General features: G+C 37.5%; 1 protein-coding gene across 5 annotated transcripts in view; it reads right to left on the bottom strand.

Annotated features, from left to right (window-relative positions):
- Nucleotides 1-1,144: 1,144 nt before the first annotated feature.
- The window catches only part of LOC150078418 (actin-binding LIM protein 3-like), a 528,875-nt gene continuing 512,898 nt past the window's right edge, over nt 1,145-17,121 (bottom strand). For 4 of the 5 annotated variants that reach the window (XM_090384937.1, XM_090384935.1, XM_090384936.1 and 1 more), the window contains one exon: nt 1,145-1,586. In XM_090384937.1, the coding sequence (XP_090241063.1) occupies nt 1,473-1,586 (114 nt within the window). In that variant the 3' untranslated portion in view covers nt 1,145-1,472. The remainder of the gene's footprint in view (nt 1,587-17,121) is intronic. The other variant, XR_016547624.1, reaches the window with a different exon arrangement.

The raw sequence follows: 17,121 nt of genomic DNA, 5'->3' as shown, positions 1-17,121 counted from the left end.
TTATCAATAATCCAAACAAAAATCCAGATGTTCTAATGTTTGAAAGCATACGCTAGTGATAAACAATCTTATCGCTGTATCTTAATAAAAAATGTATGTTAAGTTGAAATTTAATTTCAAGGCCAAAATACAGATTTAAAAAAACTCACTTTCTGATGCCAGCAGTTGCTAGCTATGCTGGTTTTGGTTTTGAGGAATTCCAGCATTGAAAGCAGTAGTAGCTTTCAGTACTGGAATTCAGTGATACAGCAATTAGAGTACTTTAGATAAACAGTGTTAATAAGTGTCACTTTTAATTCACGTAATCATGGCTCTACGAGGACTGTAAATGTGAATTTTGTTCTGAATATGAAAAATATTCCCTCAAGTGTTCAACTCTAATATGATTTTAACCATTCAAATTGGAAAATTAAACATGCAGGCAAGGTTTAATAAATTGAATTTAATTTTATTATCTAGATATAATAGTGCAATCCTATTAAGTACAATTTGATTATAAAAATTCCAAGTAAGACAATTAAAATATTTGCAAAACTATACATAAACTGTAAACTTGAAGGTCAAAATCCCAAAATGCATATGTATCACCTAATTGCATCTCAAAAATAGGGGCTAAAAAAGATTTATAACAAATCTGTTGTTCAGAGAGTAATACTTTCTATATGCAAAAGTTTAATGTTCTTTATCAATGTAAAATTCTGTTAGGTGTTTACATATTAGTTCATTGTGAATTAAAATTATATAACAAATATAACAGAACTGAGATGTTAGATTTGTTATATAATTATATTTTAGTGACATGCAGTGTGCCGAGTAAATTTCTTATAGAAAAAAACTATAGGTGGGATTTTTTTTTTTTTTTTAATGGGAATACCACTGTTTCCATATATAGGTACAACTGTTTGTACTAAATATAAGATATATATAATAAGTATTATAAAATTTATATTTCTATTTTTCAGCATAGATATGTATTAAAAAATAACCACACTTTAAAAAATATACACAAAAGTTAGTAGATGTATAAATATAAAAAGATCAGCTAAAAATTTGCATATTCATGTGATGACAAATGTACTGTATTGGATTTCATTATTTAATTATAATTTGAAATTTTTTTACTCTTACTGATGTAAAGGAGGAGAGTTCACATTAAGAGAATTTTTTTATATATATATAAAAATGAAGGATACCACACTGTGACAGAATAAAATGAATTTGGATTAAGTGATGGCTTATCCAAAAAATATATAGGGTGAAATACCAAATTCTATTACACAATTAAAGATTCACATAATTAACAAAATAAATCTGACTAGTCACACACAAAACTTCTCTACTTTTTTTAATATGAATTTTAATATCTGAACTTAAAAGTTTTAATATGGCATAAATGCTAAAAACTTAATTCTTCCAAAGAAACTAATATAAAACTACAAATGTTGCACCATTAATGGTAATTGATTTGTTTCTTAAAAGAGCCTAGCTCGTCTCTTTAGCTCATTTCTCCTCCACTCTGGTAAACGATAAAACTGCAATCTTGTCATGTGAAAAATGGCTTGAAACTCATCATTTGATAAGTGACGCTGTACAAAAGAAAAAAGAAATATTGCTACAATTGAAAATTAAGAATGTAGGAAGGATACTTAAACCTTGATACAGTAAATAAACTAAACCAGCAAAGAAGTCTTTCTTTAAAAAAAAAAAAAAATCAAATTTTAAAATAATTAAAATATTAAAATAAAAAAATATTTTAAAATAATTAAATTAAAAAAATAATTAAAAGGTATATGCATATATCTTTATGCATATACCTTTTAATATTGAATAAAGAATATTGTGTTTAACTGAAGACAGGGATATATACAATATATCAGACATTTAACACATTCAAAACCACCACCTGGTTTGCTGTTTATCTATTTTCTGTGTTTACTAGAAGTCAGTTTATTTCTAGAATTTCTCTCTGGAATTTTTATCTTCATAATACTAGTTTTGCAAAGACAAATTTAGAATCATCAGTGAACCTGTTTCAGCAAAAGTGTCAGACTGTGCCAAAAGTACTACAAAAAGTGGCTAAGGTAAAGAAAGACAACATGAGAACGACGAGAAATGTCGGATAACTTACGCAGAAAATTAGTTTCCTGACAACGGACTCTAGCGCTGCTTGTTTGGTAAACAGACGGTAGGTGTTATCGATTTGGAGCCGAAATCGAGAAGGATATATTGATTGACAGGTAGGCATGGCAAACGATGAAATGATTGGTGGTGGGTGTGACAGACAAACTACTGTGTAGTCATTGGTTGACATTATAATGTGTATTTATGAGTAAAGAACAGTGCATAACAGTTTTGTGATGAACGGTAAACAGGTAATAGTAGCGATGAATCTTTTAAAGATGGAAGAAATTTGTAAGGAAAATAAAACGGTTGATTTATTGATGAAAACTAAATTAATAAAAGTTTCGTTCTGTTAATTTTTAAGTTCTTCATTATGTTTTTTTCTCATTATTAAAAGCAAATTTTTGGAGTTCATTATTGTTTTTACTATACTGTTAATTTAGGTTTGGTTACGAAAAAAGAAAAAGGTTTCTTTATTTTTTGTTATATTTCGTAATCTGACCTTAAAAATAAAAATACAGTAATAAAAAATTAATATTTTGTTAATAAACAATTTATGCGCTAGTCCACCATGATTCTAAAGAAAAAAGGTTAAGTTACCCCCTCCATTTCAGGAGGGTTTCAAGCTCCATGGGATTCAAGTGGAGGTAACCTGACCTTTTATCACCATTAGGGCATATTATTGCACAAAAAAATAAAAATACAGTCATAAAAAAAATGTATTTTTTTTTTATTAGGGCAAGTTACCATTAGTGCTACTAAAGTGATACTAAACCAATGTTATCATGTATTGTGTTCATGCACCAATCAGCACATCATTTTCCACGTCTACTTGTCAATCAATATATTGTTCTTGACTTTGCTCCAGACCGATAACACCTACTGTCTGTTTACCGAGCGAGCAGCGCTAGAGTGCCGTATCAGGAAACTAATTTTCCGCGTAAGTTATCCGATGTTTCTCGTGTTGGCTTTCTTTACCTTCGCCCAAAAATGTTATTCGTGATTTTGTGTTGTAAGTGTATCAGCTGAGTCCAGTTGACAAGTTGGACAATATCTTCCTTGTTTCCTCATTCTCTTTAGTTTGTGTTCAGAAAATTCTATACTATTTAGATATCTTAATTAACTTTTTTTTTTAACTATTTATCCTCTGAAAAAGGAACCATAATGTTCCAAATTTTGGAATGTCATTCTTGGACACAGGCATTCGAAAGCTATAAGACTTTCTTTAGTGAACTAGTGTCAAAAGTGACCCCATGCTTTGTTTTATGCTCTCTTAGCTACCATGCACTCATTAGTCCACCACAGTTTTGGATCAGATGGAATTCACAAAGATGTTTGTGGAATTTTACTTGTCATTGCATGTATTGCACATTTTGTGATGTGCTGCTGCATCACTGACTAAAACCTGTCCAAACCGTAAGTCACCATAGGATTTAGTCAGTGTTACAGCTGACTAAAAATATTTGTAGACTAAGCCATAACATTGACTAAAGGTATTTGTAGGCAATCCAATCAATTCATTCAAGTGTTGAAACATTCTTGGGATAACACTCCCAAAAATGTTTCATCTACTTTTCATAGCCATAGGTGGCAAGCGATTGTGACCGAGCAATTTCTCTGTGCTTCCAGTGTGATTTACAGTTCTTTTATGTTCCTGTCGTTAAGAAATCTATTTCACAACTGCTCTTGTTACAAAAGTACTTGTACAGAGCAATTAAGGCAAGCCACCTTTCTTTCTTCCTCATAGTTTATTACTAACACCCACTACTTTTTGCTTGGTCACACCAGGCACTGCTCCTGCCTCCCTGTGGGAGGGCCGGAAACCATGACAGAAAAATTAATCCACCAAGGGCTGAAAGGAGCAAAGATGGACTATATCAATAATGACTCTTGCAGGATCAATGCCCCATCACATTCTAGAGAGCAGGAAGATCACAACCCTTCCTATGGTAAGAGACAAAAGAAGGATACAGACCAGAATATTTGGCCTCACCTCCTTATAATACATTCCTTGACTGATCAGCCAGTCAGCAAGCTCTCTCCTTTTTCGATCCAGAAATGCTTAGAGAATGCTGCTAGCTCACCAGAAATGGTTCGCAGACTAAAATCAGGTGACCTGCTTGTTGAAACAACACAAGCACGCTTGAGAAGTTACTTAAATTGAAAACGTTTGGAAGAACTCCCATAGAAGTCACTTCATGCCACCTTAAACTACCCAAAAGGAGTTATAACAGAATGGGATCTTCTACATGTATCTGAGGAAGAAATTAAACAAGAACTCTCAGAGCTAAACATTATTCAGGTCAAGAGAATCCTAATTAAAAGGGATGGCTCTTTACTTCCAACCAGAACCATCATTCTAACTTTCAATTTGCCAAATCCACCAAATTCTGTAAAAGCCAGCTATTTGAACTGTTGTGTCTGACTATAGACCAAACCCTATCAGATGCTTCAAATGTCATAAATTTGGCATTCACATGCACTATGTCGCGTGACTGCAGTATGTGCTTCATCTGAGTCTAAACATCATATCCATACTGAATGTTCTGCACAGTCTTTACAGTGCTAAATTGCAATCATTCCGCTTATTCCAAAGACTGTGAAATATGATACAAAACTGAACATAAGGTTATGTATCTTGATGTAAAGAAACAAATACCACCAATTACAGTAACATGCACATACGTGGCAACTGTCCAACAAAAACAGATAAGTGCTATTGCTACCACCACTACTACTGCAGTTCAAACTAATGCTATAGTCCCTCCCAACATCTCTATATCTGATTGGGCTCGTTCAATCAGTAATGTCATTCTCAATGACAACTTCCAATCAAGCCATCAACGCACCAGTTACAATTCCGCCAGATGCATCTTCTGCCCCCCAGCCATTCACAAATGCAAAAGATAGAGAAGACAAAAACCCTATCCATGATCACATGGATACATACAAAAAAGAAGCTAGAGGAACTGATCTTAGAACTACATGCTAAGGAAGAGATGGAAACTCGTCTATACTTCTTTAAAAAAAAATAAAAAGCCTGAACGAAATAAGCAGACCACCATTCACAAAAAAAAAGGTACAAATACAAAGCCAATATAATGCGTACAATAATACAGTGGAATTGTCAAGGTTTCCGCAGTAACATCGATGACATTCGTGACTTAGTTAATAAATATCAGCCAGTAGGTGTCAGCTTTCAAGAAACTAATCTAACTCCACAATAAACATAGCAGTGAACTGTTATGTTACAGAAAATATCGATTTCCTTCCAGTGAAGCACATGGGGGAGTGGCTATTCTAATCAACTCCAGAATTCCATGTAAATGCCTACAACTACAAACATCTTTGGAAGCAGTTGCATTACGAGTCTCAGTACAGTTTACATTCTCATTGGTCTCACTTTACCTTCCCCCAATGAATGAGCTGAACTTGACGGTAGACAATGTTGCCCAGTCACCAAGGCAGTTCTTTCCACCCTGGCATGCTCATTTTCCAACTTGCGACTTCTCCCTTAAGATCTGGGAGAAGGCTACTACACCGCCATCTGTCTACCAGCAACTCTTTGCAGTACATCGACAGCAGTATTCTGACTTTCTGCCAATCTATACAGATGGCTCAAAGTTAGAATGTCATGTGGGATCTGCTGTTGTGTTCCCTCACAAAACAATATCCTATAAGATCCCACAAGAAACTAGCATTTATACTGCAGAGTTGCATGCAATACAAACAGCCCTAGATCACATTAAAAATTGCGACTACCAGAGGTATATGATTTACTGCGATTCATCGAGCGTGTTACAGGCTCTGGTATCGGTGGGTTTTAACCCTCATCCGATCCTGTCCAGGATCCAGCAGATTCTTTTTTCTCTCGTGGAATTAGAATTCGATATTCGCTTTTGCTGGATCCCAAGCCACATTGGGATCCGGGGAAATGAATCAGCTGATGCTGCTGCCAAATCAGCCATTTCCCTGGATAATCATTGCCTGTCAGTCCCCTATACAGACTACAGGCAAATAATACGTTCTAAACTGCTTTCCCAATGGCAAGATTCTTGGCACGGACAGACCACAAATAAATTACATCAAATCAAGCCTGTAATTTCGCAATGGCAGTCCAGTCTACACAGGGTCCGAAGAGAGGAAGTTGTTCTTGCTCGGCTCCGCATAGGTCATAGTCATCTAACTCATTCCTACTTGCTGAGGGCGGATGACCCACCTATGTGCGTGATGTGTAATGTTATTTTAACCGTTCGTCATATTTTAATAGAATGTCCTGTTTTTATAGAAGCCCGACGCTTGTATTTTACCGCTTTTAATAATATGACTGAGCCATTTACACTCAGTCAGATTATAGGTGACAGACACAATATGTCTGACGTCTTTAATTTTTTACAATTTATTAATTTTTATACAAAGCTCTAAGTTTTATGCTTTTACTATTATACCTTTTTAACACAAATGTTTGACGTGGTAGCCTTGGCTACCAAAATATTTAAAAGCATTTTAAAATTTGACTTGGCGCATTATGGCCTTAGCTGCCAATGCGCCATAAAAAACCAAATCAAATCAAATCAAAAACCTTCCCCCAAATCAAGAGTATGCATATGCAGATCTTGAAGCATTAGTGACCCAGCTACCACTGCTGGTCGTTATCATGGGTGATATAAATGGACATCATCCCCCTGTGGGGATCTCACCACCAAGACAAACAGGGAAAATTGATCGAAAAATTATTGGAAGAGCAAAATCTCTCACTTCTGAATACTGAAGTCGAGACATACATCCATTTGCCTACCGGAACAACCTCTGAAATTGGCATCTCCATATGTTCATTAGCCTTATACTCACTTATTGAATGGACAATCTTGAATAATCCCCTGAATAGCGACCCTTTCCCTGTGGTCTGCAAAATATTAACGAATGATGTTTCACATCACGATGGCCAAAAAAGATGTAGATTCCATAAAGCTGACTGGACAAAATATGGAACACTTGCGACAACAGATGAACAATTATCACTCAGCCTATAGACAATGCTGTAAATCATGTCGCAAATCAAATCTTAATGGCAGCTGAAGCTACAGTACACTGGTCTTCTGGAAAATATCATAAACATGCCACAACATGGTGGAATGGTGAATGCAGTATAGCCAAAAGAGAGAAGAATAAGGCTTGGAATGTCTGCCGAAAGTATCCCACCACTATCAATCTCATAAATTTTAAAAAAGCTAGAGCCAGATATATCTGGCATAGGAGTAGAAAGGAATCATGGATACGTTTTGCCTCCACAATTAACAAAAATACAGATACCCGTGTTGTATGGAACAAAATCAAGAAACTTTAAATGGAAAATTTCTTTTAGTACCAACCTGCCAATAAGCTGGAATGGACAAGATATCACTAACTCCAAGGAAATCACATTCTTGCAACTACTTTTGCAATGTATCAGCATACATTCCAGCCTTTCAGAAAACTAAATCTGTAGCTGAAAAATACAAGCTAAACTTTATTACCAGCCAACATCTCCCATATAAGCCACCCTTCAACATAGAAGAACTGCAAAATGCTCTGGCGAAGTTGAGGAAGAGTGCTGTAGAACCTGATGGCATTCATTATCAAATGATACAACAACTTAGTAAAAAATCTCTGAAGGCATTACTCATATATATACAATATAATTTGTATGGAAAACTATTATCCAAACTCTTGGCATCACTCCCTTGTAAATTGCCTTCCCCAAACCTGGCAAAAACCATACAATTCCCACAAATTATTGACCAACAGCTCTAACAAGTTGCCTCGGGAAAACCTTGGAAAAAATTGTGAACAATTAACTAACCTGGTTCTTGGAAACATAAAATACTAAACATAAATCAATATGGCTTTCATAAAAAATAGATCATCACTGGACCCCATGATAAAAGCAGAGTCAAATATTTGCAATGCTTTTCTAAGGAATTAGCATCTAATTATGATCAGTCTTGGACACTACCTAGCAATATGGCATTCTGAATGACCTCCGCAACATTGGTTTGTGAGCCACTTACCAATCTTAGTATCAAAACAATCTGTCACAAACATATACTCAGGAAGAAGGAGTTCCTCAGGGTTCAGTGCTGAGTGCAACTTTGTTTGCAATCAAAATAAATTCTATTACAAAAGACCTACCGAACACAGTTGAAACATTCCTTTATGCAGATGACGTTGCCTTTTTTAATGCCATTCACAAAACATGATTCATGTTTTGCAATTACAAAGTGCAGTTAAAAAAATAGAATAGTGGACAAAAAACAGAATATCATAAAAAAGAATGGCTATACACTTCTATAGAAAGCAAAAATTGCACCCAGATCCAGAAATAGGACTAGAAAACCAGCTGATACCTCTAGCAGATAGTATTCGTTTCTTTGGCCTGATTTTCGATAAAAAACTCAACTTTCTGGAACATATCAAATGCTTCCGAACAATCTGTCTAAAAAACTAAATATTCTCAGAGTTCTTTCTGCAATAATGTGAGGAGATGATCGGTTCACACTACTTTGCCTATACCGTGCTTTAATCAGATCAAGACTAGATCTGATTAAAGCACTATGGAGTCAAATGGCTTGATTCCATACATCACAGTGCCTTATGAATTTCCTTAGGGGCATAGAGAACATCGCCTGTACAAAGCTTATATGCAGAGGCCCATGAGCCTTCACTGTATCTCCAGAAGCAAATAATACTATTAAACTATGCCATTAAAATCCGAAGTCTTCCTCATCATCCAACTTGGCAGTATCTTTTCAATCCACAGTGGGAGAACCTCTACAGCAATAAACCCATAGTAAATAAACCAGCTGGGATATGACTAAAAGAACTAGTTTTCAAAATGGGACCTAAGCTTTGACAATCTATATGAGGATAATAGCATCACTTTCATACCTGACTGTGACAATTATTTTCAACAGTGGGGAAAAGCACTGGCAAATGTCAATATAAAACAGATGCATGCAGTCTGCTCATCAGAGTTATCTGAATATCTTCAAATATATACAGATGGCTCTAAATCAGATACTCAAGTGCACACGCTTCTTGATTAGACCGGGGTTCGAGCCCGTCACCACCAAATATGGAGGATGCGGAAAGGTCAGGGAATGACCACCGCATATCCCGGAGCAATATGGCCTTAGTTGCTAATGCTCCTAAAAACCAAACAACAAACAAACATACTCAAGTGGGTGCTGCAGTGATCCTTCCACACAATGTCATATCACACCAACTTCCAAATGAATGCAGTATCTATTCTGCTGAGCTATTCGTCATACTAATAGCCTTAAAATACATTGAATCCTCTCCTCTTCTGAAACACCTCATGTACAGATTCATTAAGTGCAATACATGCTCTCCAACGAAAGCAGACACCATCACATCACATCCCATCCTTCAAATACAAGCTCAAAAGCAAAAGAAGGCAAGTTAATTTCTGTTGGATCCCAGGGCATGCAGGCATTGATGGTAATGAAAGTGTTGATTGAGCAGTAAAGAATCCTACAAATATAAACCTAACAAAGTTCCACATCCTGATTACAGACCTATCATCAAACAGATTCTCAACACTCACAAATCTGGCAAAATCAACCAAACAAACTTTTTCAAATAAAACATGAACTTCAGATGTGGAATTCAAGTCTCCGTAAGAATCGGCATGAAGAAGTCATTCTAACAAGACTGTGCATTGGACACACACATCTCACACACTTGTACTTACTCATGAAAACTAGTCCTCCAGAATGTCCCCACTGTTCTTGTCAACTCACTGTGAAACATTTCTTTATAGAATATCCACAATACTACATGGCATGACAAACAGCCTTCCATCTCCCTATGAATATTCAGGATTCTCTAACTTTATCACAAATCGTAGGCGATAACTCCAACATTGAAAATATATTTACTTATTTAAAACTAAATGGATATTTCAGCCAGATATAATTAAGAAACTTCAACGTCTTTGTCACATAATACTAATAAATAGGTGCAATATTACCAAAGATTCTTTTGTGGCAAAATAAAATCCAACAACAACCAACCAACCTGCTTCTCATGTAGACACTGGGAGCAAGAAAGCAGAAATAAATAGACATATCAGTTTGCACGTTGGCCCCCATATTTCAAGTAGAGAGGTTGTTACATTAAGCATATACTTAATGACCTACTCATGCCTACTAACATCGGCACTGCCCCAACGTGGAGCAGTGCTAACGTGGCCATGAAAGTCATCCAAAATCAAAATAGAAACACTGTAGTGAGATGTTAGTTCCATGTGGTAAATAGATGGAACACGTGGTTAGGAGGAACCCTACTGCAATATAGATTGAAACTACCTCCAGAGTACTCGTGGAAACTCATACCACCCATTCAGCAAATCTCACAACAGTGGTGAATCCTCTGTGCAAAGGGAAATCCCCTATCCCAGGTTTGAAAATGATCACAGTTCCTGAGAATCAGGTTCTAAGTTACTTTCTATCCTGTTTAAACATATCCTTTTGTGAACAAAGTCCAACTGGGTCATGTTTAAACAGGAGAGACTTAACGTCATAAAATTTCTGGCAAGGTCCACAAAAACTCCATTGAATGAAATTTGGTGGCCCATCAATTTGACTTTCAAGGAGCTAAATACAGCTTTTTCTATACCTTGGCTTTATCCTCCTTGGAAAGCATTTTTGTTGGCCTCTGTCCATATAGTATTCCACAAAGATTTCCAGGATTAATTCATCAGTATCCTCTTTACTCACTATATCCATTTGTGCTTCACTACAGCTGGTGATAGCAGTAGATTGATGGATTTTCTTTACCACTTTGCTTTTCTTTTTGCAGAGGTGAAGTAGTATGAGGTACAGAAATGGGATTGAATGACCTGTCAGGTGAAATGATTTCACTTTATGTTCTAATAGAACACTTCTTGCAATTCGTACTGATATCGTACTGCTGCAACAGCTTTTATCTTTCCTTCCCATCTTGTTTCTGGTAGAGATTTCACAGTAATTTTATGTGCCTTTTTAAAATATCCCACCTACTGGTCAAAGCAGTGCAAATTGCATATAATCTTTGTACTGTTCCAAAAAATAATTCTGCTGTTGTTGAAGAATGTGCTGCATCAGATGCAACTAAATTTAAAGTAGGCGCAACACACAGAACATAAAAAGCTCTTCTATTTTCCTGTAAAATTCTTGCTTGTACCCATTATGTTTACCTTTCACGTTACTACCATTATCACACCCTTGCCCATGGCAGTTACTTAGGTCAATGTCATTTGTTTCTAACATTTTTAGAATAGATTCTGTTAGTCCTTCCCCTGAAGTATCATGAATGGCTAAGAATCCCAAGAAATGTTCACAAATTTTTATAGCATAGCAAGGCATTGGTGACGTGGACGTGTTATTGTTAAGGACAGCTCCTAGAACGTTACTTCAAATCCATCTCGTATCACTGTAATTTTACAGACTGTAAAAATGGGTCAACCATGTAGTAGTGTAAGGTTTGTGTAGTTAGTACATGTTGTGTCATTTGTGCTAGCCACTTGGCTACCCAGGAGCAGCAATCACTTGGAAAACTGCTTCTGAGTACTCCACACCACGGGAAGGTTGGCCAGTTCCAGTATGTAGGATGCTTAGGATCTAAGCACAGCTAGACATAGAAACAAATCTACTTATTACCGGCATTTATTCCACGTGACTTACATCCGAGATACAATCTGAAATTATTGAATGTTCCACTCACTAACAGAGAGTACTGTGCTCTAGTACAGATTGCAACTTGTAATGTACTGCATTAGTGCACATGTATTTCCATCTTCTTCTAGGCAATATGACATCACATTCAGAGCAAAGCGAACCATTTTAAATGTGAATCTGCATTATTGTTATTGTAGGGTTTCAGGAGCATAAGCTACTAACACCATATTGCTCCGTGTATACTGTCTGTGAATTGCATGTGTTCTCAGGTCTATTTTCTGATTACTGAACGAAAAACCCAACTTTCCGGGATGAAAAAACCATGCCACCCTTGCCTGAGATCGGCTAACTCTGTGACATTGTGAAAAAGGCCCATAAAAATTACTAACATCGTCAACGGGACTCGAACTCTGGTCTTTTTCACCTGGTGTGGGAAGGATGGAGATTCTACTAACTGTCCTACTCATCAGAGTCTGCATTATTGTGGGTTTTTTTGCATTAAAACTAGGTTTAAATAATAAAAATAGGAAAAATTACTTTCCTTTTAACATCTGATTAAAAAATAAATAAATTTACTGTAATATGAATAAGCCAGTATTGAATAATTTTGTATAATTAAAATATTATATTAAGAAACAATTATTTTTTTATATTTAAAAAAATTAAAATATTGGAATTCAGGCCGCCCAGTCTGCCTGTACTGCACATGGGTTGGCAGTAACCCCAGAAAAACGTACCAACTATGGGGTACTACACCCATGGTAGTAGAGAATGAAAAAGACCTGGGGGTAATTGTGCAGTCAGATATGAAGTTTTCTGAGCAGTGCAGACAGATTTCCAGAGAAGGTCATGGGGTCTTATCAATAGAATACAATCATTCTGCTAGTAGGGATAAGCATATGATTATCCCTTTGTATAAGGCAATGGTCAGGCCACAACTTGAGTCCTGCGTACAGGTCTGGTGGCCTCATTTTATGAAGAAAGTAGAGTTAATAGAATGAGTACAGAGAAGGGCAACAAGATTGAGGAGGGGAACGAAGGAGTGCTCTTTGAAGAAAGGCTTGAAGGCTTGAGTTTTGGAAATTGCATCATCTGGAGATTAGGCACCTGCGAAGTGATGTAATTGAATGGTTTGAGCAGGCTCAATGCTGATGAGATTCTTTCTCTTGCTCAGATTATGAACCTAAGGAGGCATAAATTCAAATTGAATGATGGTTGTAGAATAGATGTGTGGAAATTTGCCTTTAGCCAGCAGGTAGGTTGCTGAAACAAACTTCCATCTAAGGTTGTGGAATTTCGTAACTTAAATAAATTCAAGGACGAATTTAATAAACTTTTAGAGTGAATGGATGGGAAAAATTGGAAGTGGTTGTTTTTTTTTTTTTTGGCTGATGGTGTATAACTTTGCTTTTTTGCATTGTATGCCTTTACTAATGCTAATGCTAAATATAATGAGCCAGTAAATCAGAATGTCTTATGATGGGGAATTTTAACTTTCCAGATATTGACTGGAACTTGTGGGTTGGTCACTCACACAATAGCAAGACTTTTGTGGGTTTATTGGATGACTGTTTCTACTACAGCATGTTAAAGGAGCATAAAGAGGGAGTAATACTGTTGATATGATTATCAGCAGTGATTATTCATGCATTAAGAATCTGCAGATAAAGGAACCACCAAGTGGCAGTGATCACAGTGGACTTATGTGGGATTTATTTATTTTTATTTTTTTACGAAAACCCCAAACACGAAAGGTATTAGAACCTATAGTACTTAGTACCGTGCTTGGGTTGAGAACACGAAAGAAGATATTTGTTGATATTAGACTTGAATTTATGTACACTGTAATTTTTAGGAAATACGTATGAAGGAAGGTTGTTCCAGAAAACGACAGATGAATGAATAAACGAGGAAGATGAAAAGTTGGTTCTGTGAGTTTGAAGTTGAACAGTAAATGGATGTTGGCTAGTGGCAGCACGTGTTCAGACTGTTTTGAGAGAGAGAGAGAGAGAGAGAGAGAGAGAGAGAGAGAGAGTGGGAATCACAGAAGCCAATTCAGAAGAACAGTGCCCATGGAAGTATCTGTAGAAGAGGTATGCAGCAGAAACAGTATGTCTATGAGACAGAATGGAGAGACTCTGTTAGAGAGGAGTCATTAATTAACCTAATTGTCCTCTCTTCTGAATGGAATCTAGAAACCTGAGAGAGGTTTTGGGGGCACCGCCCCAGATGTGGGAACAATATTCCATGGTAGGGCAGATTTGCAATTTGTACAGAGTGAACAACTGTTTGGAAGAAAAGCAATGCCGAGAGTAAAAGAGAAAACCAAGCTTTATAGATGCAGAGGAAGTAATATTTATAATGTGCTTGTGCCAAGAGAGATTAGAAGTCAGGGTAATCCCCAAAAGAGATATATCATCTTGCCTAGAAATCGGAGTGTCACCAAAGTTAAGCATAGCAGCAGAAGAATCCTTTTTGTGAGATATAAGACAAGACTGAGTTTTAGAAGGATTGAAATCAACTAAGCTGTCTTTGATCCACTGGAGATCGGCATTTAAGGAATTGCTAGCAGATATTCGAGAAGTTGAAACTGATTGGGCAGGACAATGTTTCTCAAAATGGAAAGTGGAATCCAATTTGCTATTATTGGCAAAACTATGGATAGGATTTCCAGTCACTGGCAGAAGGTCATTACTATACAAGAGGAAAAGAGGGGGGTAAAGAACTGAACCTTGGTGGACACTAGCATTAGTGGAGAAGTTAGAAGACAGAGAGCCATCACCCTCAGTGAGCAATCAGAGGGAAAACTGGATAACCAATTACAAAACACAGTTGGCAAACCATAACATGGAAGCTTATTCAGAAGACCTAAACAAGCTTGTTTAGGTCTTCTTTAGAAGCTTGTTTAGGTCTATTGGTATACATGCATGTATACCAATGCTAGAAGTATAGTAAATAAATTTGATGAATTTGAAGTGTTGGTCAAGACATCAAAGGTGGATATTGTTGGGATATCAGAGACGTGGTGTCACAGTGATATTAGGAATGCAGAATTGGAATTTGGGGAGTACAATGTGTACAGAAAGGATAGAAAGGAAGGAGGTGTCATGCTGTTAATTAAGAAAAACATAAAATCAAAAGAAGTGCATCCAGTTGATATAGATGAACAGTGCACTGTTGAGTCAGTTTGGTGTGACATAAGCACTACGAAAGCAAAAATAAGAGTAGTAGTAGTAGTGTGTTATAGGCCTAATGACTCGAATGAGTACAATGAACAATTGCAGAGAAATAGTGGGCTAGTAAATCAGAATGTCTTATAATGGGGGATTTTAACTTCCCAGATATTGACTGGAACTTGTGGGTTGGTCACTCACACACTAGTAAGACTTTTGTCGATTTATTGGATGATTGTTTTCTGTAGCAGCATGTTCGAGAGGCAACCAGAGAGGATAATACTCTTGATCTGGTTATCAGCAGTGATAATTCGTGTATTAAGAATTTGCAGATAAAGTGGCAGTGATCACTAGGTGGCAGTGATCACAGTGTACTGATGTGGGATTTACTTAAAGATATAATTACCATCAGGGGTAAAGGAAAGGGTTTTTGCTTCTGTAAAGGTGAGTACAGTGGTCTCAGACAGTTTCTAAATTCTGTACAGTGGGATCAACTGACGATGTTACCAACAGTAAATTCTAAGTGGGAAGCCTTCAGGGTGACAAGGGAGGGAGGGAGAGAGAGAGAGAAGAAGGAAGGGAGAAGGTTGAGGTAGGTGACTGCCGTCATAGGCGGCTCCCAAACTCGTGGACTATGAGAGAGTCCCTGTCCGCAGTCCCTGTTAATTGTACTTCCGGTGACACTGATTCTAACCAATGGTAGATCTTGACATTGCGAGAGGAGCCCATGATTTTAGTGCTGTTGGGCATGATATCATGTCCCCCCCCCCTACAAAAATTGTGCAGCTAGCAGCGAATGAGCAACATCAGCTCTAGTGATAGCGATGTGGTGGTCCCTCAGCCGGTCTTCCAAATGACGCATGGCCTCGCTGATGTAGCTTGCATCGCAGTCCCGGCTGGGTATGTTGTAAATGATCCTGCTCTGCTTCAGAGGTAGAATCGGTGTTTTAAGGGGGGGGGATGTGGATTTCAGTTTCCTTCCATGTGTTTGAACGGTGCAGATGTTGTAGCCACAAAGGATTCTTGCTATGCCGTGCGACAGAGTAAGGTGGTTGTTGTTATTTGGTTTTTAGGAGCATTAGCAACTAAGGCCATATTGCTCCAGGATATGCGGTGGTCATTCCCTGACCTTTCCGCATTCTCCATAATTGGTGATGACGGGCTTGAACCCCAGTCTAATCAAGAAGCGTGTGCTACGCACTGCTGCTCCTTCCCACCTGGCTACAGAGGCGCCATCAGAGTAAGGTAAAATGGGATGCGGATGATGCCTGATGTCCATAGTTCCCAATAATTGAGAGTTTGCTGAAGTCGGACTTGACCTTATGTATTTCTTTGTGTGTGCCAGTAACGTTTGAGCCATGTGTCCAAGCCACATGTTCATTAGTGAACTGGTAATGCTGCAACATTGTGCAAAGGGGTGACAGGGTCACTACTGAACAGGGGTTGGACCAATTGCTCCAAAGTTACCGGCACGCACAAATAAATACAAAGGGTACTAGGAAAGTTTTGCAATATGACGCAACAATGAATCACAGGAAGCTGCTTGTTGAGACATGTTCATACGTGCATAGTAGCCGCCGCGCCAAGTCGATGGGCTCAGTTATTCATTAGTAGTGAGAGTGTAAAGTGCTTGCGATGGCATCGTGGTCACGAAATGAGATAAGGACAGTTTTGCGGTATAATTTCGTGCGTGGTTTAACCATAGACCAGTGCTTAGAAGAAATGACTCTTGCACTAGATGATGATTGTCCACATCGTACAACGATATTCAGGTGGTATAGAGAATTCCAAAGGGGAAATTTCACTCTGGAGGATTCTGAGAGGCCGGGAAGGCCACGAACGTCAGTTACGGAAGGAAACGTTACTGCTGTGAGGAAAATGCTTGACGAAAACAGGCGAGTGACCTACCAATAGATAGAGGATACTTTGGGCCTAAATGCACCAGCAATTCGTTCGATTCTGCAAGATCATTTGCACGTGAAGAAACTTTGTTCTCTCTGGGTGCCGCATCAACTGACTGAAGAGCAGATGACACGACGTGTGACTTGGTGCCGGGAGATGTTAAAAAAGTTTGATAAGGGACAATCTCGGTATGTGAACAACATCGT

This window comes from Mastigoproctus giganteus, chromosome 11 (genome assembly GCF_048544385.1).
Source record: "Mastigoproctus giganteus isolate SK-2022 chromosome 11, ASM4854438v1, whole genome shotgun sequence".
Lineage (NCBI taxonomy): Eukaryota > Metazoa > Arthropoda > Arachnida > Uropygi > Thelyphonidae > Mastigoproctus > Mastigoproctus giganteus.
The sequence above is the reverse complement of the archived record's forward strand: the minus strand, read 5'-3'. Positions and strand labels throughout refer to the sequence as shown.